Raw genomic sequence first — 23,697 nt, forward strand, 5'->3', positions numbered from 1 at the left:
ACAGAATTTTTCCAAAGTAGTGCCAATAGAATGTATCTTCTATAAAGTCAGTGTCACTTTCTGCCTCTAGCACAAAAGGACATTTTACATCACATTAGGCATTATGCACCACATTAGCTTAAAGAAGCATGATGTTAAAACAGTTTAGCTAAAACAGAACAACTGCATGTAAACATCAACTTACATTTAATTCTGACTTCTTATACTGGTTTATTTTGTCTTCTGTTTTCTAAGCCAAATGTAAAATGATATAAGGTAACACTGGAAGCATGAGAAATATTAGACAAAGCTTTAAAGAGGAACATCCTGCTTTACCTAATGGTCTTTTGGTAGGATTAAGAGGAAGTTAACTGAATTGAAATGCATGTAACCTGGTAAATTTCTGCTCTCTCATATTTAGCGATTCAGCTTCATTACCAGGCAAAATGTCATGGTAAAATATTGAGCTTTGTGACAGCTGATGTTACATAGTATTGTAATGACTTAAATTGCTTCAAACTACTGAGACTGAAATGAACACCAATGAATGTTAATTTTTGCAGGAGTAGGTAATATTTTGGGGCAGAATAAAGTAAATCCGTAGCTAATGCAGCTACTGCTGACATTCTATAAACAGAGAAATTGGGTGTCAGTGTGCTCACATCCACTTACTTAGTACACTAAGCAACCAATCAATCTTGGAGAGTCTTACTGAGTTGCCCAGAGTCCTAAAGAAAATTGGTAGCAATTGGGCAGATATTGGATTCAGGATTTGTGGGTCACTTCATGATATCCTTCCTCAAAGACCACCTTTCATTCCTTACAGCATTAGCTAAACCAGGACTTCATAAATCATCATGAAACTAAGAAAAGCTTAGCAGTGGGTTAACTTCAAAAGGTTAACAAATGCTAAGGGAATGAACTCACAAAAGCAAGAAAATCGTATTCCATTACCATGAAGAAACTGATAAGTCCAGAGCATGCTTTTCCGGGAAGAGGTAGAGAACACATTTTTTTGAAGATTCTCAAGTCTTCAGGGAATTTAGTTCTTTCCTTCCTCAGTCACTATTTGTAGGTCATTAACCTTCTGTTCAGGAATCTGTTTTATGTATAGCAAAAAGAATGTTTAGCATTGTACAGTCATATACCTGCTCCATAAAACAAGCAGTCTTCTCCCTGACTCCATTCCAGACATAAGTGGAGCCCCAAAACTAGGTAAAACATGTAGTTGCTCTGCTGAGCTCACATAGGTCGTATCCCTGTGAACTTGTCTGTCTTGAATATTGCATCCTTCCTCTTTGCTTATTAACACAAGCGAAAAGGGCAAAGCAATACAGCTTCCAGTCTAAACATGATGCATCAATCAGGATGGAGATCTAGTGGAGTGAACCTGAATCTGTAGATGGGAGTTAGCCATGGACCAGGCAAGAGAGTTTCTCTTGTTTGGCTGCCCAAAGAGTAAACACCTGCAGAGGAGGCGTTGCCAAATGCCTTGTATGGATTTCTCATGCAGAAACATCTTTCACACATCTTGAACCTCCTCGATGAGAGTCATTCACACCTAAAATGGTCCAATGCCAGCTACGAAAAAAGAACGGTTGTGGGGATGGCTGAATGAAATTAACTTAGTTACAATAGTCTATCAGACAGATAGCAGAGATGGTAGTGAAGGATTTGACCTGCCATGTTCAACAAAATCAGTACTGATTTTCCTCAAGTCGAGGTATCCTAACAGTGTCAGTGATGGACAGTTTTATTACCCTGAAACAGAACTTGGAGAAGGGGTGTAAATTGCTTTATTCCTCGCTCAGATTACTTTTAAAAGGCCAGGTATGTGTTATCCATTTTGTAATATATAAGATAGCATCAGTCCTAAGCAGTACATGCCTTTTTTTATGTATAAAATGGATGTAACTAGCAAAAGTTACTAACTAGCAAAAATCCAGCAGCAAACTAAGAGATGTAAATGGAAAGATAAAAAAAAAAAAAAAAAATCAGCTTTCAATGTATCACACTTTCCCCCACAGTTCAGGACTTCAAACTCAGATATCTTATATAGAGTGAATTAGAAAACCTATGAATGTCTAATGGAGAATGGGATCCCTATGAGCAATATATTAAAATGAAAAATAAAAAAAGGTAGCAGTGTTTCCTCACAAGTTTTAAGTAACCTCAATGATACATTCTTTAAGGATCAAGTTTTTGTGATCCTATAGTAATAATGCAGTTGGAATCTCTTGAGAGATATTGATGCAAAAAATTATTTCATGTTGATATTGTGTGTCTTGGGAAAAAAAATACTTTCTGTACTGCTTCTCACATCCTAGTGAGAAGCAGACTAACAGTGCAGATGTTAACACATTCATTGTGTTTAAAAGCTTTATACGTGAAAGAATTTGGTGAGGAGTTGAAAATAGAGTATTCTGTATGTAACAATGTCTACCCTGAGCACAGGAAAATGAAAATCTTGGGGAAGTTCTACCAAGAAAGCTGTTTTGGGGAAAAGATTTTTCAAAATACAAGTCTCCTCATGTAGGCTTAGCCTTGCCTAGAACAGAAGATGCACTGTGAAAAGTTAATAACACTTCTGCACGTGAAAAAGTTTCTGAGCCATTTTTTTCATCATCTGTTTCCCTTGGTAGCTTCTTAAAAGAGCTGTCAGTTGATTTTTAAGCAGAGAGCTTTCTCAAAGTTGACAACATTGTTTATTGTCTCTGTGCAAAGACAGTAAAATCATCAATTTCTCATGAGTATTATAGTCCTGGGGTCAATGAACTGAATTTCAATTATGGAAATTGCAAGTTACTTACACTTGTTGTTATTTAAGAATGTTTTTCATTTGTTTTCACATTTGTCATTCTGATCACTGCAGTGATGTCCATGCAGTGCTCTACCCTAGACTAGTACAAATTTAGGCAGCCTATTGTCACTTGTTTTATTGTGAAGTGACAGCATTCTTATTTGCAAAACTGGATGCTAAACACTGAGGAAATATTAAATCAAAACACATTAATTTGATGGCCTTTATAAAGTGGCGAGTACCTCTGCTGAAATCTTAGCATTTTTTAATAAGCAGAATGTGACATTCTGCTTTCAATCATTACATAGTAACAGTACAAATTACTCATTTTGTGTAAATTGGCCTAGAAATGTGTAGAAGTGATAGTTTATGACGCGTCAATGCGGTATTGAAGAGTAGAGTGACAGAGTGTGAAGCTGTCAGAAACACAATTATAAGACAAGCTAGGAATCAGCCACTCCTTAGTAGTTACTTCTCTGTGGGGTGATTCACACAAGTAGCTTCTCATCACTGGGAATTAGCCCAACCCAAAGCATGTACAATAAAGCAGGCCTTTCCTGATGGCTTTTCAGTTGCTTAACTTGCATTTGCTTTGCCATTTGTAACATATGTGCAAGTAGTAAGTATAGTTACAGTGCACAAATGTCTCACTCCAATTTATAGGAGGGAAAGGACATTCTTTGATATATGTATACCTGGCGTGAGATTAAGAAACAACGGTTCAAATGTTGGTCCAACCAGTTTATTTCAAATCTTAATCAGGGAGATGGGAAAGGGGAGGACAGACACTATTACCAATTGGGGTGATGGGGAAGGGAAGGTGGGTGGTAGAAAAGATAGGAAAGAAGCAAGAATTGCCTAAAGCAAGGATAGACACCACCAGGATCTATCAGCAGTCCTGTTGCATGCCATTCCAATGGTCCAAGGCAGAAGCACAGGGGGTGAGAGCAGCAGCAGTGATGTCTTGCCTTGAGCAGCAAGCAGTTACCAGGAAGGAGCAGCAAGCTAAATCCAGGAGGAAGCAGCAGGTCTTAGATAGCAGGCCCAGGAGGGAGTCTGTCAGCACGCAGGGATAAGCTCGTGAAGGTTCTGATAACAGAACATCTGTCCTCATGGTTGTTGATCCCTCTTCTATCCTCCATTTTTCCTGCCTAGGTGACATCCCTGGGTGCTTGGGTAAGTGTCATCTGAATACTCCTGAGATGGCTATCTCCCTCGATATGAGTCCACACAAAAGACTGTTCTCTGGCCATTGAGCTGTGGCTTATATCTCTCTCGTTGCCCCAGGATGTGTCCATCTGTGTCCCTCAGACAAAGGATTTCTCAACCCTTGGCCAAGACTTGCTTGGTCTTGTCATCTGTGTCCCTCAGACAAAGGATTTCACAACCCTTGCCCAGGACTTGCTTAGACTTCTTCCTCAGCAAGCTTTGAGGCAATGGCATAAAAAATAATAATATCTTACAACAAATAAATTAATTCTGGAGTTTTATACACCAGCTGTACTCAGCTGAAAGTGAGTAGCTATCTAGTAAATTATTAATGGCTATGTTGAGTGAAGAACTCCACTATTTGAAAGTTGGAAACACCTTTTTTAGGGTCACCTTTCTTCTATCTTCATCCGTGAAGGCTACCACCATTAATTGTTTTAAGTGCCATTTGACTAGGAATGCACTTGGAAAGAAATGCTCAATGATTTTCTGCATTCTGGGCATTATCTCCCTTCTTTCATAACAATAGTAAAGAATAGGCAAGAAATTTTCACTGTCGGCACTGTTAAAAAAAAAATCAAATAGAGGTGAAACTGGGAAACTTACAGGAATAAGTTCTCACAATGATACATTTCCATGTAATAGGAAATGTAATAGGAAATAAGAAACAGCTCCCAGCTAAGATAATGCATCTTCATTTTCCCTTTTTTCCCTGTTGCTGAAATTGCACCGGACGTGCAGGACTTCTGTGGGATACATGAGCTGTTACGGTTAACCTCAGGGTGGTTAACCACTCCTATTTTCTTTTATTGCTCCTCACATGAGGCATCTAGTGCTGCGTTAGTGTCAGTAGATCCTTTAATTATTTTCCACTTTGTTTTTTATAATGTTAGTATGGAGTGTTTTGCTCACCATCTTATGAACCATGAAAGACCATGCACAGGTATTACTATTACTACAGGTGTTACTAATTGTATAAGCATTGTAATTGCTTGAAGCAACACCCATAACTCAATGACTATTTTTTAAAAGCAATTCAAAGGTACATGGCCATTGATCTCACAGATGGTGACGTTCTAAAACAACCAATTGAATAGTTCATGGAAATGGTATAATCAAAAGGATGACCGTAAAATTAAACAATTTACTGTAGTGAACTAGCTTGGCAAACAAACACTTTGAGAGGAAATTTAAAAATGGAATTGAAAAAAAAAATGCATGTAAGTGAGACCAGAGACAAGTTTTGCATGCATTCTAGGATTGACAGAAAAGCAGAAAGCAGTGGGAAGTAATGCAAGTTTCAGAAGCCAAATCACTGGTGCCTTGCTCTTGTTTCTGAAACCCACGGATTCTGAATGACTCTGCATCCTGCAATGGTGGGTAAAAGAGCACTAATGCTTTTATACAAGAGTGACAAATACTCATTGCTTATCACCACGTTTGCATTAGCTGTGATACTCCAGGGTGTCCAAAACAGAAATCACATCCACAAGTGGATATTGTCTAATTTATCGGAAGACTCTTTCACAGAGGTTACAGTGCTACTGAGAGATTTGCAGTCACTTATTTGAAGTCACTGTTGACAAGTTGTTTTTGTGATAGAGCCAGCACTTTTTTCTCCTGAAAGAAGCATAGCACGAGCAACCTGTCAGAATCAGGTTTAGTAAATGAGTGGTTTTCTGTAATACTTTGATGTGTGTTCCATTTGGACCGAGGTTAAAATATTGCATGGTCATTTAACATCCATCTGTTACAGTTTTGGCAGTTTGATTTAGTTGCACACGATGGTTCAAAACCCCTCTCTAAGCTAATGAATTGGGCTTTCAGAATGTGTTTATTATCTAGACCTCACAGGGATGTGTGGCATCTCTCAACGTGAAGCTTTAAAAACTAGAATACATTTTGAATGTTTGTATTAGTACTTGTTGTCTTAGGGCAACTGCAGTGGTACTATGAGCAAATCAAAGCAAAATTCATGAATTTAGGTATGAATTAGGGTAATTAAGAACTTCTGAATGTCCAGATTATGTTCAAATGAAAGGATATGAATTTTGTTTATTGAATCAGAATTAGTAAAAAGTTTGGAAATGTCTGTTTATTAAGATTATATGATTGTTCAGTTGTTCCAACTTGGGATCTGGAAAGCAAGACATGTAATAATAAAAAAGCAAATGTTCATGTACCAAATGTGAAATAAAATGGATCAGACATAATGAGTGCACTAATGAGTGTGCCATTCATGCAGCTTCCACAGATGACAGCGCTGCAGAGAAAAAAGGTGGAACACTTCATGCTGGTTTAATCATCGGCATTCTAGTCCTGGTCCTCATTGTGGCTGCAGCCATCCTTGTGACTGTCTATATGTACCATCATCCAACATCAGCAGCCAGTCTCTTCTTCATAGAGGTAAGACAAAAGTAACACGTTATGTCACTATTTCAGTTCTTCAGAACAGAACTTCTTAACTATATCTAGAAAATATTCTTCAATTCCTATAGAAGTTTTGAAGAAATGGACATGCCTACCTAGCAGGTGCTACTATTTCATACATAGCATGTTTGTCACTGTGCTTCTTCTGTAATTGTCTTTGATTTCACTTGTTTCATTTTTACACAGGTTATTCAAAAAAGATATATATCACCTCTTTCATATGCATTCTTTTCCTCAGCATATTTTTCATTAGCTTCCATGTGCACTGACATTTTCTTTTGGGACATAGAGTTTTTCTATTATTTTCCTTTGGAAGAAAACTGAAATGTATGCATTTCATTCTCAGAAAGGGTTGACTGAACTTTAGTTTGTATCTGAAAGGCTGTTAGCTTCTTCAAACATTCATTTATAGACATTTTTTAAACACTTTACATCAGAATGTGGGAAGGATTCTTTTCAAGTAATTTTAACATCTAAATCTAATATCTCCTTTTGCTTTTTTTATTAGTATAAAAAGAAACAGACTGCGATTCATCTGACCTATTTGAGACATTTCCTTAATAATTAGGTAAATTACCATTTTTCTCCCTCAAAGATAGGCAGCTACCTTAGGTGCAGATATCTAGATTGCAGATGCTGACACATTCAACTTAGTTCCTCTGCACATGACAATATGGAAAAAATAAATTTTTTCACAGGAATTCTTTTCTACAATGAATAAATAAATAAATCAAAAGCACCCCTGTGAATATCTATGTTTGTGGGTTGTGGGTTTTATATTTTAACAGTAATCCTCTACCTTACAATAAATATGGATTTGCTAAACAAGCAGTGGTTGATCATAATACTCACCTGTAGTACTTCCTTGCTTTTAAGAATTTGGACATTTTCTAATGGGCAATAGTAAAGTTCCAGAAGTACTGGAAGTGTCATTAGGGTCATATCTAGGAATTGCTTACGAAAAAGTCTGGACAAGAAAGACATAGAAAGATAGAGACATTCATTCTTAGTGACAGTAGCATGAACTGAACTGAGATATGAACATGAACAGGATGACTCACCTTTGAAACTATTATAGCACATATGTTGCAGAGATGCAGTAGTAGTGACAGAAATCAAAATGAAATTAATCAGTATTCTAGGTTCAGTGTAACCATTAACCACTGGGGAACAGCATCCATAAGATGAAATCCATTCCTCTAAATTTCTATTTTTAAAATATGAGAAAGAAAGGAAAAAAAAAGAGAGAGAGAGAGAGTGAGTACAGGAAGAAGTAAAAATACACAGTTGTCTAAAAATTATTAGTATTCTGTAGTCCTGGATCAAGTCTTCTAGCCAAAGGAAGATCTGTATCAGTTTATCTGTCATCACTAATCTAAATAAAGCTTAGTCAAATAAAGAACCTGCACCAGTTATGTTTATTTTTAAAGAATTTTTTAATAGAGTGATTCCTACCCAATTTCAAGTTGACATTAAACAGAGTCCACTCAGAAATGTACTCTACTAATAGAAAAATATTTTTTTAGCTAAGATTCTAGTATGTTGCCGAGATTCTGTAAGTAACATCATTTTCAGTCAGATTCTGTTGGGTTTTGGTTTAAGGGCTGTTTGAGGTATTCTGAGTTAATTTTGTTTATAGTCATGACTGGTTACTGAATAGAGAAAAGTACAATGAATTGATCCTGTATCAGATGCTGTTAGTCTGTTTCTCTCTTGTATTCTCTTTGGTAATCACCCAATGTTCACTAATTACTTTCCTCAAGGTTTCCATACAGCTCAACCCAAATCCCAGTTGTGATGCCCCTCATTTTTGCCATCTATTCCCTTTTATTAACAGAAATTTCCCTTTAATATACCATGCATGAACTGCACTGTTTAACTTTTTATTGATAAGTGTAACCCCCCTGTGACACCTCTGAGCAGCATTGAACTAAGTCCTGAATGCGCTAGTTGATTTAATTAAGCGATACACTAAAGTCAAGGAAAAGGTCATTTATTTCAAAAGCAACTATTGTCTTAGAACACAGTAACATTATTATGTGATTTTTTTTTACCCCTGAAGTCTTAAGGAAGTGTTTTCTCTGGTGGTTTTGTTCACAGCTTTTGAGTATAGCCCCACTGGAATGAAAATAACTATTTTGAACAAAGAGAGAGAAAAGTCTCGCACGCCAATTCTGTTCAATTTGTCCATGAACCTATGTCATCTTAAAAGAAAAAAAATCTAAAGAACTGAATACTTTTCCAGAAAGAGTACTCTGCTTTCCTAAGTAGATGGATGATTCAAACCAAAATGCAATATTTTCCTGTTCCAGTTCTTTTTTTTTTGGAATGAAGGTTGCTCCAAAAGTAATGCCTCCTATTTCTGTGCTAACTATAACAGATACTACAAGGGAGCACAATAACATTATTTGATAGAGCAAATTCTCAGCAGAAAAAAAAGAAAGAACTAATATTTTTCAATATAGTCATCACCATTACATATGCATTTTCACCAGCAATGAACAAGAGCTTGCTTGTAAAAATCTCCATGGCTGTCCAGAATGTGTCTTGTCTTTCACACTGCTGTTGCCTCTGCTGAAATGCACACCCATTACCTCACTTTGCTTACATTCACTGTTAGATCTCCATAAATGTTCGTGCAGGACTGATGAATGTCAATGGGAGGAATTCATTCTGCATGGAGGAATTCAGTGGCACACCTTTGCTTTATCCACTTTCATGTCAGATGGCATTTTGTCAGACTGCCCCTCTGCTGCTGTCTGTCCCATTGCAGCAAAATGTAATGGAATCGTGGTTGGAGGGTTCAGCCTCTACTGTCATACCACCAACATCTAGCAACATAACAAAATAAGAGGCATTACTTTCAAACCAATTCACCTGTTCAACATGCAGTTCATTCTTTAAGTTGGAATATTCTTTGGCAGTATAGAGACAGAATTATCAAATCTTTAAGCAAGGAAGTTACAATCAAAGTTGAAGTGAATACAGACTATTTCTAAAAGCTGAATGTAAACAGAGGTAAAGTCATTGCTAGCTGTCAGATGGATTTCCTCCAATTTTGTCTAAGTTGCACATCAGATAGCAGCTTTAGATTCTTTTTAGCTTTTACTTCTTGCCTTCTTTTTCTTCATCTTTATTTTTCCTATTATATATAATCTTTATTGATTTTCCATTTTTGTGTGAACTGTGGCAATGAAAGCAATTACTATCCAGGGAACATTTATCAAATAAAAAAGCAAAGCATAAGGCAAACTCTCTTATACTAAGATGCCTTTTGTCTTTCTGAACCTAGTTACCTGTAGACAAAAAGGTGGCCCCCTGTGACACAATAATTTTTTTTGCATGCATACTTCTTTTTATTTTTCTTACTTTTCTTATTTACATTTTGATCCAAAGTACTTTTAACATTTGAAACTTATCTCAACCTTGTTTAGGAAGCAGAGGCAACATGATGTAGCCATAGCTGAGAATTCTGTAGAATTCCTACCAATATGAGTGCAAGGTATCAGATATTGCAAGTGTCTTATCCCAACTAGATATTGTTGCCAAACCAATGCAAGATTCAACAAATGAATAAAATTCTTCAGTGGCAGTTCTCTGCAAGTAGTGATTTTTAAGGAGTCTAAACAAACAAAACAAGTTGGGACTATATTCACCTCAGGCAAAAAGCCTTTCTCTTATATTCAGCATAAAAGGAAATATCTTTCCAGATTACCAGCATGTGTAGGCTCTGAACCTGTGGGGGTATGAATGAATTTTGACCAAAGATTCTATTTTAAATACAACTGCCTTTGCCTTCTTGTTCCCACCCTCCTTGGAGATTTTCCAGAGTTTTTTGTAGTAACTCAGCTGCTTGTGTACCCTCACAGACTCAAACACTCACGTACACATACCTATGTCTTTTTCAGTTGTTTGTTTAACTTCATTTGTGAATGTTCGGCCTGGATAATTTCATAAATCTTTTTTTGTCACATGGCCACACAGACAGCTATGGAGCTGGGTGAGGGGTGACCTTGCAGAGAGGGGAGGAAGGAATGAGCAGCTGCAGATCTTCAACAAATAGCCATGCATGATCTGTGCCTGGGGGATGCACCTCAACTCTTTCTGATATAGCTTCAGTTGCGTCTCTAACAGAAATCTAAATGGGACCGGGACTGTGTTTTTGGGTTTTTTTTAGCATAAAGACCAACCAGCATAGTAGGGTATAAATTTGTGTTCTTTATTTTCTTTCAGTGAATAACTAGTATATTTTTGATGATGATTCCCAAATCCTGGGCTATACCTGAGGTTGTCTGGGAAAGTGCTGTTAGGCATTTTTCTAACATTTGTGCTGCATAGTGGATTGTTTTGCTGTGACTGGAAACATTCACTAGCACTCAGATCTTAGACTAGATTTTCTTCAAATTCTGACCTTCAGTTCTTACCTTGCCTGCATACAGAAAGGAAATTGGAGGAATAAGGGAGGAAATAGTCCAAAAAAAATAATAATAAAAAGCCAGAAACTGATCTGGGTGGTTTTTTTTTAGGAGCCCAGGGATTTTATGGCATTTCTGGCTCACAGTTGTTCATCTCTGCTCGTAGCAGCACTTCACATATGAGATCCATTGTTGAACAGCCAGCCCTTTTCTCCATGTACCATTTACAGGTTTCTGCATTAATGTCACAAATGCAGTCTATCTCTTCAAATAAATGAGTAGGGGAAAAAAAAGGAGAAAAAGAGAGAAAGAAATTTTAAAAAGTCAGCTCCTCAGCTCCCTAGGTGATAGGTGATGAATCTCACACAGCTCTACTGATTCCTTTTTGATTATGGTCCATTGTTTTTATTATATTTCTGTTTGTTTGTTTGTTTTGTTTTGTTTTGTTTACTAGGATTATACTTTTAGTTTGCATAAGTCTTGCCACAGTCGTCAATTCTGTTTTGTCCAGAATTTAGAGATGAATTGAGTTTCATGAAAATGAATATTAAAAAAAAAAAAAAAAAGAAGAAGGCAAATATCCTTTTTTCTCTTCTTTCAAAGTCAGGTAGCATTGTGTCATTTGGGATATTGTCATTGATCTCACTGCCATTGCCTTGTACTGATAGTAAAGTTATTTTTTCCAAAGCTTATCCAGCTCAGCAGGAACCAGCAGCTCAGCGAGGGAAACCTAAATCAGCCACAAGGGAGAAGTACTGAAATAAATAGCCAACACTGACAATAAAAGTCAAAGGTGGGGAGGAAGAAGGCATTCTGTTTCTTTTCCATCAGCAGTCTGCTACTTAGATGATCCTAAGATTGCAGAAACATTGTAATGCTGAGAAGCATTCTAAATCACAGAGATATTTTAAACAAGCACTTCTATCAAAGAGAAAAATAAAGTTGGTAAATGACACTACAGAATCTTACAGTCTAAAGCAATCTGTTTTTAAAATAGTTTCTTCAAAATGTTAAATTATCATGGTTTCATGCAATTGATCTTCTCTTATTGCTAGAAACACATATCAGATATACAGTTTCAGATATTTCATGCACCATCCATTTCTGACTGCAATTCACTAAGTAAATTAGGTGTTTGTAGTAGAGGCAAAAGACTGGTGTATAAATTATAACTACTTAAACAATATCTCATGTAGATTCAAACATACAAATAGTATCAGCAAAGTAACTGATAACAGGAAGAGCTTTCCTTGTCTTGAGAATGTAAAAGGCCTGAGTATCCAGATAGATTAACAGCAAATGAGTACTTATACTAATAGGTTTTGCTGACATCATGTTAACACATTTAGTAACAGACTTCACTAAATTTTCCCTCCTTTTCTTAATTCGTGGTCTTTACTCTTTGTCTGAAGTTCTATCAATTAATTCAAAATGTATATGGCTCTGTATTTACACACTTCCAGACTTCATTATGTGTCATAGGAGTAGTATGGTTAAACAATACAGTATTTAAATAGAATTAAATATATTTATACCTTTGAATTATTTAAAGAATTGGGCATCAATGGATAAGTAAGATGTAACCTCCGGAAGAAACAGTGAAACAGTCCTGAAAATATAAATGATTTGAAATACAGGACAATAATCAATAGTGAAGGCAAAGTTGGATGAAAGCATTCAGCCTAAAAACTCCTGAAGAGGTAATGGCCCTAAGTTGTGCCAGGGGAGATTCAGATTGGATATTAAGAAAAATTCCTTCTCAGAAAGTGATAATGCATTGTCACAGGCTGCCCAGGAAGGTGGTGGAATCACTGTCCCTGGAGGTGTTCAAGAAACATGTCCATGTAGCACTCAGGGACACGGTTAGTGTGCATAGTGGGGATGGGTCAGTGGTTAGACTAGATAATCTTGGTTGTTTTTTCCAACCTAAATGGTTCTATGATACTATGATTCTACTCAGTAACTTCAGCTTTACTACTGGTTAGTAGAAAATTAAGTTTGCTTCTCACATTGTCAGGTATTTGTACTTGCATAAGCTAAGTTTGGAAAGAAAATATGTCTGTCTCGGTGAAACTGACAGTTCAGGTTTAGTGCTGAGTACAAAGAAAGAGTCAATCCACGCACAAACACTGTGCGTCCTTTTTTTTTTTCCCTGGTTACACGTAACAAAACTTTTAATGATCTTTTAGATTTGTGTGTGTGTGTGTGTGTGTGTGAGACAGAGGTGGGGAGAAGACAAAGGGGCAGATTTTTCACAATGTTTTCTCTTTATCACTTTTCTGACTTTTAAGATCTTTATAGAATTGTGCTCATTCAATTTTTTTAAAAAATGAAAATTAGGATGAGGGTAGAATGAAGAAAATATGGATAAGATGTAAGAATTTCAAAGATGTTATACATGCTAAGTTCTTTCTGTCTTTTGCTGATAGAAATTTGTCTTTATGGAGCTGTATTAAATTAAGGATAACAATTTCTGCAGATAAAAAAACATATTATTGCAATTGCTTTTAATAAATTGCCATCTCCAGTGAAAAGTGGTGCTAAACTGAAAGAAATTTTAGAGATAGCTTATGATGTTAGCATCAGAATTTCTCAGTTCCTTAGAAAGGAGTCATCTGTTTCCAAATACAGTAGTCCCATAGAGCTTCATTGGACAAAATCTTTCCTTCTGTAATTGATCTTGTAAGTTGTTTAATCTTTACTTGCCTATGGCATATGCAAAGTAGACTTCCTCTCTTCTTTACCTGTACTCAGTTAGCTTTATTTTTTTCTAATATTTTTAAATCTCATTGAAAAATCTTACTTTTTTATTATTTACCTCTTAATGAAATTGTGCTGTTTAGTGGACAATAGGGCTCAAGCTTCCCACAAGTTAAGGATGTCAAAAGAAGAATCTGATCAACCATGAAAATAAACTTGGAGACCTTTCAATGAAACAGCAGTGTGAAGATATTCGAGCCTCCACCTATTTGTACTTTGAGGTGTAATCACTTTCATTTTTCTCTCAGAAGTGAGTTTATCCATTCTACCTCAACACCAGTATTTACATGAAGATGCTTTAATATATTCTAGCTTCAATATTGCCATAGGAAGTCAACTGCCAACAGTAGCATAGATAGGTGTGATGTAAGAAATGTGAAAGGTAAATTTCAATTTCCATCGGTTATCTGACTGCCAATTTCTTTCACTTTCTCTTATTGATTTCAGTAGAATCTAAAGGTTTGGGGATTTTTTATTTTTTTATTTTTTTTAATGTCTATCATAAATTATTCTTATGTAACTTGAAGCACACGTCTGGGTCACAAGTGCTTTCCCCTACCTCATTTGCTTAAAAAAAGTGAACTTAAGGAAGCTATGAGAAAAATCCTATTCCTGCTTTCCTGTTTCGTTGTACACTGAAAGGAAGCAGGAATTACAGCTCTTCAGCTGCAGCTTGGAGGATTTCCTCTGAGTTCTAATTTTCTAATTCCAGAGAATTAAGCATATTTTTTCCTGTTAAAATTGGATGGAAAAACTAAAGAATTAATTTAAGTACCCTGCTTTTGTTCTTCCTGTTTTCTTGCATCTGTTGTTTCATTAGGGTTTTTTTAGGTCATAGAGGGTTTTTTTATTTGGTTTGCTTTTTTAATCCACTTGTTACTCTGATTTGCAGAAAAAAAGTCAAGAATGCATTAAGCTCTTCCTGAGCTACTTTAGAAACTGGAAGACCTATTTATCCATTGACATCAAATTGCTTTTGATTTTATCAATTAAACTGTAATGTCACTAAATATCCTTGCGAGGTCAATAGACAAGTCTGTGAATTGGTATCTTGTCATTTCTTTAAGGCTGGTAGCCACTTAAAACACACATCCACGTGAGCTGAAATTAAACAGACTTTCAGTAGGAGTGGAAAATCTCACAATGATAAGAGTGAGCATAAAGAGAGACCACATAAAACTGCAACTAATGTTTGGAGATGACTTTCAAATATGTTGATTTCTTCATTAGCTGCTGTTTATGTTGTATCCCATTGTATCAATAGAACCGATACACATCCATCCATTCCCTGTTTCACCATCTAGAAAAGCAAATGGAAAAAAAAATGGTAAATTAGACTGTAACTGTGCTATAGCAAGGAAGTAGAAATTAATCAATAGTACATTATAAAATGAGCATCTTAACAGATTAAAACTCAGCTCATTTCTATATGCTGCCATTTGAGACTGTTTATTTTTTCCTACTAGTTTTCCATTGATTTTCACTTTCTTTTTTCATCAGAGTACTCTTAGGTCAATTTCTCATTTATACTGGTGTAAATCTAGAATAAGTCCTATGCATTTAATATAATTATTCTTGATTTACTTCAGTGAGTCTGAAAACAGAATATGACTCTTTTTCTTCAGCAATAACCAAACTGTCCTTCCTAATTTTGAAACCAGTTTGGATCAAGCTTAGGTAGAAAAAAATTCTCCAAGCTTTGAACAGACTAAGTTTACTTATTAGGAAAAGATATCTGTTGAAGAGAAAAAAATTCTGCTTTCTTACTTTTTAGAAAGGTGTTGCATTGCAGTTTTAAATTACCTGCCAAACAGAATTTAGCTGTGGAAGACTCGACAGCAATCCAAGTGTGCAATGGGAGAAAAATAAACTATTTGCTTTTAAACTATACCTTCCTAGCAGTGATCACCGAGGAAAACTTTGTTCTGTAGCAAGAGAGGTCTGTGTGGTTTGCTGGTAACAAGATTCAGCATTCCCCCAAGATTCCTGTATGGACTGCTGCCCAACAGCATCATGAATTCTGGCATACTGTCATAGCTGTGCCTGTTCTGTGGCACCCAGTACAGACACTCAGAAGCATGAGATATCTTTACTGATTAGAAGTCAATAAAAATGCAGAATTAAAGGGACAGGAAATCAGATAAAATATTACTTTTTTAGAAGTAGAAAGTGAAGTAAAATTACTTTGATTTTGAACTGGCAATGAAAATATAGGCTGTAAGTTATCATCATTTTTTCTCCTCTTTTCCTGCAGTGTTTCTCTGTACCTTGCTATACATTCCAGCCTTTCTTCCAAGCAGATTATAACAGTAGTCAGAATAGAAAAAAATGTCCCAGCATATTTAGCAGTGGGGAGTTTTCAGTGGGGAATAACCATACAAGGAGAGTGTGTTCTGTTAGCTGACATTTTTCATTGAAAGAGTTGTGGATTACTGTCCCAAATACCATTCTCTTCAGCAGAATCTCAACATGAACATCTAAAATCTGTGTCTTCCCAGATGTTACACATTTTGAAAAATCCAAGTTTTGTAAAGTACTTTTTCTTCCTATAGCCATCACAATCTGGAACTGTTTTATGTGCTCTAGGAATTTATTTTCTCAGTCTCTTAGCTGTTTTTAAAGCCATCACCGCAGATGATAATGAAAATTGGCTTTGAACTCTTAAGAGCCTTGCATCCAGAGGTTAGAGGAATTTAAATGAAAAGGCTACTTCCATTTGAACAGTCAAAGTAAAGTACTCAATTAGAATCACAAAATAACAGAATGATAGAGTTTGGAAGGGATCTCTGGAGGCCATTTGATGCCACTTGTCCCTCTTCAAAGAGAACTACCTGGAGTGGCCTGCCCAGGACCACATCCAGACAGCTTCTGAATGTCTCCAAAGGTGGAGACTCAACTTATCTGGGCAGCCTGTGTCAGTGCTCTGTCATCCTCAAGGAAAGAAATAAGTGCTTTCTGGTGGTTAGATGGAAGTTGCTGTGTTTCAGTTTGGGCCGTTACAGACCATTGTACTTGTGCATTATATCACTTGAAAGAAAAATTCACTATTTTTCCAGGCCTTGATAAACAAGTCAGAATTTGTTCTAAATAATTAATAGTATGGTTTTGGTGAACTCTGGTATACATTCTCCCATGGTGCATATTAGGAAATTCCTATGCTCTACTAAAATGGAAGAGCAATGGAGATGTTTTTCCATTTCTGTTGTGGGTGTTAGGATGATATAAACCACAATTGCAGGTCATCATTAAAGTTTTTAAACTTCCATTTATTGTTGTACCCTTTATATTCTGAAAGTTTCTTTTCTTGTTCCTGTTAAAGCGGCGTCCAAGCAGATGGCCAGCAATGAAATTCAGAAGAGGATCTGGACATCCTGCATATGCTGAAGTGGAACCAGTTGGAGAAAAAGAAGGCTTTATCGTATCAGAGCAATGCTAAAATTTTTAGGACAGAACACCAGTACTGGCCTACAGGTGTAAGACACTTACTTTGCATCTCTATAAAGAAAAGGAGCCCTAAGCTGCTGATAGAAGGAAGATTTTGGATAAGCTTTGTCCAAGAAGAAAACTATCTAAGATACCAGATTACCATTGCACAGTATTTGTTATTAGTGGACTGAGACACAATGGTTCACACAGAACACTTGTTGGTGGACACCTATGGTGTCAGAACTATGGCACAAGTGCCGCATTATTGGCTTTAGGTATGGCAGTGCACAGCAATCAAAAGTATAATAAAGCTTTGGTGCACAAGGGGATTACCCTGTGGTTTAAGTGTTCTTCTCTGGTATGTCAAAGACCGAGTGACAAATCTGTACACTTTCAGTGCCAAGAACACTGATCAGTGTTCACAGGTGATTGAGAAAATTATCTCAGTGGAAGTGAAGAAAAATAAAAGAATTTTCCAATATTTCTACAAGCAGATGTGGAAGTACATTCACTTTTCAATTCTAAAATAGCTTACCCACCTGAGTAAGTGAGCCACAATGTCTATGTTTTCCAGCAGTAGTACAATGTTTCTTGTACGTTACTGGTCAATATCCTTTTAAACAATTCATGATATACAAACTGATAAGAAATTAAGGCAACAGAGAGTGTTATGATGTTGAAAATTTATTTTGTGGGAGTCCACAATGAAATTGAGCTGATTTTCAGTTTCAGTGTTCATTAAAAAATATCAGGTCATTTTCAAGAGATATCTTTCATTTTTGAATGGTAGACTAAAGTCAAGGCAATAGATCTTTTTATCTGACAGAGATCTTATGGATTATTTCTTAGACAGTGTAATATATCTGATGATATTAAATGGGTTTCTGTCCTTTGCCATTTCAAAGTCTTTTCTGAGAAGCACCACAGACTTCAGTACATCCCTCACAGAGATTCAGATAAAAGTGTTATTAAACCCTGCTGATTCATAAAGTGATTTCATTTAATGCACATAGTACTTGCATAAATATATATATATATATAAATATATTTTTTTTTATAGCTAACACAAGGCAGGCTCTTGTGACTGTTAAGACTGCATTTTTGTCATTCAGACAAAGGAAATGGATTGCATTACTGCATATTTCCACTGAGTTGTAAAATAATCCTTAATGTTAGAATATTTTTATGTTGTGTGGGGAAGGTGGTTCATGTAGTCACAATACCATAACCTTTCTGCCTGTTGAAGCCACTCTTTCTTTTATGTCGACCCTTTCCCTCCATGTGTAGGGAAAGACAATACTATAAATTCACAGCATCAAAAACAAATACTCCTTTCATGAAAGGGGTTAGTATACAATGAGTTCCCACATCTTCCATGTAGCATGGGAACCTGAATGCTTTGACGATCTGGGTCTGAGGTATTAAAATATTAAATTCAGATATTATACATACATTTCATTGTAGTCATTGACTATCAAATTTTTACATACTATACAACAGAGATACTTGATGCATTTTCAAGTGACATATACAAGATTAGCAGTTTCAGATCTCAAGTAGCTAAAAAAAGTTGTTCATAATACCTTATTAGTACAGCTATTTACATTTTTGTTGATGCGTGTATTGTCTAAATTTGATTACTTGATAGTGTTCCGTAAATACAACTATTTTTTCTTTTCTATATTCTTATATTTTGCATAACACATTTTTTTCGTGTGTTTTACATCATCTAGCATGAGATTGAAACTGTTCAAAACCTAACTGGTATTAATTTGAAGGTACTAACATACAATATCTTGAAGCTTGGTGAAAAGTCCACAGCAAATATTCTTTTCCATTTGTGTGGGTTTCTAGTAGGCTGGGATTAAATTGCAGGCTGATAATTCTCATAGCAATAACCAAATACATGCACATGCACATATATCTGGTGATACTTAGTAAAGATATCACTGCACATCATTTAGACACTTAGCTGATGTGCAGTATTTGCCATAAGTTTTTTAGGGATCTTGAAATTCATCAGCTAGGATTGATTGGTCAAATAAAGCAATTGTAGAGCTTCCCTTTAAAGCCTGCTGGCATCCTGTTTGAAATCATTCTTATTTCAGAGCACATCCTGGCAAAGTATACTGAAAAATGTTATAAAAAATCTATGAAGTAATGCAATAAGTTCAGGAGATATTTCATACAAGTAAAGAATGTTTATTTTATTATGAGTTTACAGGTTTGCACTTTGATTCACTCATAGTTTTCACATGTGTTACTCATGTATGTAGTCCATGTCATGCAATAGAGCTTAAAGAATATTCTTAACATTTAACAAGCACAACAAATTTCAAGTTTAGTATTTGATTGCTTTTGTTCTGCGACCCTCTTGCACAGGTAAAGGAAGTTTATTAATATTTGCAAACTAACTTAAATGTCATAGTCCTTATTAAAATAACAACAATTATTTTTCACTCTTTGTTCACCTCAAATAATTTGGTGGCAGATTTCACAGAAATGTGGGGAGATCTAGTGTACTTCTTTTAATTTTTGCCATGATGTTACATGCTATGGATTATAACATAATGAGTTGCTGGGTTTATTTAATAAGATTGATAGGCCATATGTTTATATCTGATAAGAACTGATATCTGAAGAGGAAAACTCCTGCATACTAATGGAATGTATAGTGTCTCATCAGTGTCTGCTTTGATATATTCTGTGGTATGTTCTATTTATCCCAGTATGCAAAAGTTAATTAAGTAACCTGTTGCTGTTTTGTAATTCCATCTGGTTTTCTAATTTTTTAATAATTAAAAATTGCCACATTAAAAATGATACAAATATAAATCTTTAGAAGGTGTGGTGAAACATTATCTGAGATTATTATCTGAGATTATTATTTTTATCACTTTATAAAGCACCAATGTGATTGATCAAATTAAAAAAAAGTCATATAAAAACTAAAGATCATAAAAACGCCTCCCAGAGACTCAGCTGAAATGTCATTGAATAACTCGGAAAGAAATTTCCATCTAGGTCTCTGAAACAGTGGCTTCACCCACATTCCCACTGGTTATTAATTTGAAAGTACTTCAGAATATTTCATTTCTTTAAATGTTTCCTTACGCAGTCTTTTATTCTAATAGTTATTTTAAACATTGCCTGTAAATTTGTGTACGTCATATGAGTCATATTGGCATGACTGCAAGTTCTCAAAAAAATTATTCCATACTATTTTTCATTTTTATTTTGAATATTCCTTAGCACATAATACCCTCATTTCTATATTCTCGTGTTTCACAGAAAAAAATGAAAATTTGAAATGCAGGAATTCAAAGTACATTACTGAATTACTCTTCAAGATAAATCAATACATTTAGATAAATGCATCACACTTTATTATTTTTCAGTATTGAATTCATACATTAAGAAATGTTGGATCTGTGCAAGAGCTGTAGTCATACTCACATGTATGCACGCATAATGGCAAACTCTTGTAATTGCCTGCTGCATTTCTCAGTGCACCCTTTAACACATTGAACTTAGAGAATGGAGGCTGTTTTGAATGCAGCCATTCCATTTATCTTATCTTTCCTCAAATTTTATTGCATTCTTTGTTACATACTGTCCAAAACATATATTTTTTTTTTCAAAGACTTTTCTTCCTAACCCATAATTTTTACTAGTGGGATATATACAACTTGATTCATTTACATTCTGAGCATCTCTGTTAAGGTTTTTCAGAAGAGGAGGACAAATAGAAGGGAAAAATGCAGGAGGAGAGGAAAGGGAGAGGTGTCAGCCTTTGTCACTCAGAATAAGCTTCAGGCTGTTAAGAAGTAAGCACTACCTGATTTTTCTTCTGTGTTGGATGGATCTAGTTAATGTAACTGAGTGAAGGTAAATTTTTCTGTTATTGGATAATCTTTTGCAGACTTTTTGTCCAGACATTTTAATCAAACAAACTACTGGTATTGAAACTACTGTTCAGTGGAAAACTTGTCCCAGATAATTTTTTTTTAGGAAGTAAAAGGTCTTTAAAAGCAGTTCTCAGGACATGGTTATTAATTACACTCCTTTAACTAAGCAGATATTTTTGCCCAATTAATTGATACATATCCTGCTTTTCTGTTGTTTCTCTGAGAAGATAGTGTATAGGGATATTAATTAAGCTCTTCACATGCATTCTGCTTTATTTCCTTTGGAGTATCTCCTTTTATTTGAAGACAAACAAGCTGTTCTCTTACTTGCTAACATTTCTTCAAAATACATTCAATTTATTGAATGCTTGGGTGGCACAATGTTTCCTCAGACGCCTAGGAAGCTGTTTGTAATAAATATCACTCGAGTCTGTCTGGCTTCATTTGGATTGCTGTTTTTATCATGAGAGATCATTTTCTTTAGATTTAATAAGCATCAACAAGTTTTGTTTCGGGAGGTAGCCATTGATACTGTAATCTGATTGTCATGTTTGATTGCACAAAGCAACAACGTCTCTTAAGTTTTCCACTTTAAGCTTAAGGCTGACAAAGACTGTCAGAATTGCACCCTGTTTTTAGTGACAAAATGCAACATTACAAAGGAAGAAAGCAGTGTGCCTTTTGTAGATATATATGTATTTTCACAATGGCCTGTTTCCAGAAGAAATCCTGTTCCTAGAGATAAGTCTGGCAACTTTGATTAAAAACTGAGTGTGACTAGAAGTAAGTAACTCCCTGAGACAAAAGCCATACACAGCTTCAGTATCACTGATATCTGGCATTTGGAGTGAAGTGACGTCCTGTGCTCCCCCACCCTCTTGGCTGGGGCTTCTCCCCTCTTGCCAGCATAGGCTGTGAGATAAGGAGAAGTCAGGGCAGGAGACAAATGGAGGGCTACAGATCATTCTCCTGCCCTGAGTGTCGTCAAGTCGATGGTGCCTTAACTTAGACTTCAGTTCTGTGGGAGACCTTCTGCCATCCCCTGCCGTGCCAGCACTGAGGATGAACAAAGCGTCTCAGCCTCCTCAGCGGGTGACAAGAAAGGAAACAGGAAGCATGAGCATGGTATTGTTTCTGTGGTAAATGGTGCTATGCAGCCATGCAATGCTTCACACTCACCCACCTCTTACAGCTGTTGTCTATGTTAGATTTTAGATTTCCAGTGTTTTTTCAGTGCATGGCCAAAAGCAGTGAAAAATACAGGTAAGACGGAAAAACTGTTATAGTGAAGATGATACAATAGTCATATTGTGCTATTTCACTCTGTATCTCCAGGAACACCAACATGCATCCTGTTGTGTGGACCAGAAAGAGCTCCCCATACCAGTCCTATCCAGTCAGAGGTAAGTGTGAGCTCATGAGTGGTAGATGGCCATGCTCAAGCCTGACTTGGCTTGCAGGCTGCTGACTTGAGGGAACTGGGCAAGAGAAGGAGCCCAGTGGGAGCTGATAGGGGCCACAGTGAGGAGGGGAAAATGATTGTCCTCAAGGAAAAAGTGAAGTCTTAAATATTTACCTTGTAAGAAAATTAATAACTATTAATTAATAACTATTAACTATTGAGGACACAAGAATATACGTCTGCAGTAGGAGTTATCACTCCCTCTCACTGCTTTCCTAAGAGACAGCCAAGGCAACCGCTGTCTGCTGCTCAACAAGCTGGGGTTTGGTACATACCCTTCTTGTCTATCCAGCTGTGCTCTGCTGGCATGACAGGTTCAGTGCTCTGGGTTCCACTACTGTGACTAGTTATCAACCATTTAAAAAAAAAAAAAAAAAAAAAAAAAAAAAACTCTTAACATCTATCATTTTAGCAAAGGATGTATATTTTCCCTACTAGAGTGAGTTTGGTATGTGAAGTACTTGACACATATCAAGACCAGCATTGGCTGAGTTATCCTACATAGCTATGACCTCAAGAGCCAGGATAAAAGCTCACAATATATCTTTAAAACTTGTCGAGACCAATGACCACAGCAAAGAACTTACATCCACATCACTGAGAGAGTGAGTCTGGGAATGGATTAGTCAAGACCTGACTGTTCTAGGTATGTGCTGAGGGTCAAGGAGTGTATTAGGTCCTGGATGCTGCTGTAAAGGCTTCATTTGAATTGTAGGAAGCAGTTTCAGGTTGTGGCTCTGGCTCAAATATGTGCTTAAATTAGGAAATGTTGGATTAACAAAATTCAAGATGTGGATTTCCAGACACACTGTGTTATTTTACTGTCTGCACCTTAAAAGCCCTTGCCACCTCAAGAATCTTGTCCTCCAGTGTACAGATCTGTGTCCAATATTTGCATTCATTTCTGGAGCTGATGTAGAAGTCTTTGTAGGTCATTCCTTGACTTACTTGGTGTGAGGACACATAAAACATTACGGCAGGATGCTGAAATATTGGTGATGATTATTACTAGGAACAATGAACACACATGCAAATCAAAGCAAAACTAAGCAACGGAAAGCAAATCAAAGCAAAGCTAAGCAAATCAAAGCAAATCAAATCAAATCAAAGCAAAGCAAAGCCAAACTCCACTCCTTGCTGCAGAAGAGGAAATCCTGAGCAAGTCACCTATGAAATTACAAGCTATGAAGTGTTGCTGTGTGTAAGACAGTCTAACCCAAATGTATTCTAATGATTTAGCACAGCCATCTTGTTTGTATTATGGGAACTTGATGATGCATGAAGCTTTTACTTGTCTGGACTGTATAT

At 36.2% G+C, this 23,697-nt stretch overlaps 1 protein-coding gene across 1 annotated transcript in view; it reads left to right on the top strand.

Moving 5' to 3' along the window:
• Positions 1 to 17,881, top strand: part of PLXDC2 (plexin domain containing 2) — a 228,017-nt gene extending 210,136 nt beyond the window's left edge. Inside the window, exons 13-14 of the mRNA XM_065731348.1 lie at positions 6,234 to 6,394; positions 16,913 to 17,881. Coding sequence (XP_065587420.1) covers positions 6,234 to 6,394; positions 16,913 to 17,029 — 278 coding nt within the window. The 3' untranslated portion in view covers positions 17,030 to 17,881. The remainder of the gene's footprint in view (positions 1 to 6,233; positions 6,395 to 16,912) is intronic.
• The last annotated feature ends 5,816 nt before the right edge of the window (positions 17,882 to 23,697 follow it).

The sequence above is a fragment of the Cyrtonyx montezumae genome, unplaced genomic scaffold (genome assembly GCF_038088225.1).
Source record: "Cyrtonyx montezumae isolate F1298 unplaced genomic scaffold, pur_monq_1.0 scaffold_14, whole genome shotgun sequence".
NCBI classification, from domain to species: Eukaryota; Metazoa; Chordata; class Aves; order Galliformes; family Odontophoridae; genus Cyrtonyx; species Cyrtonyx montezumae.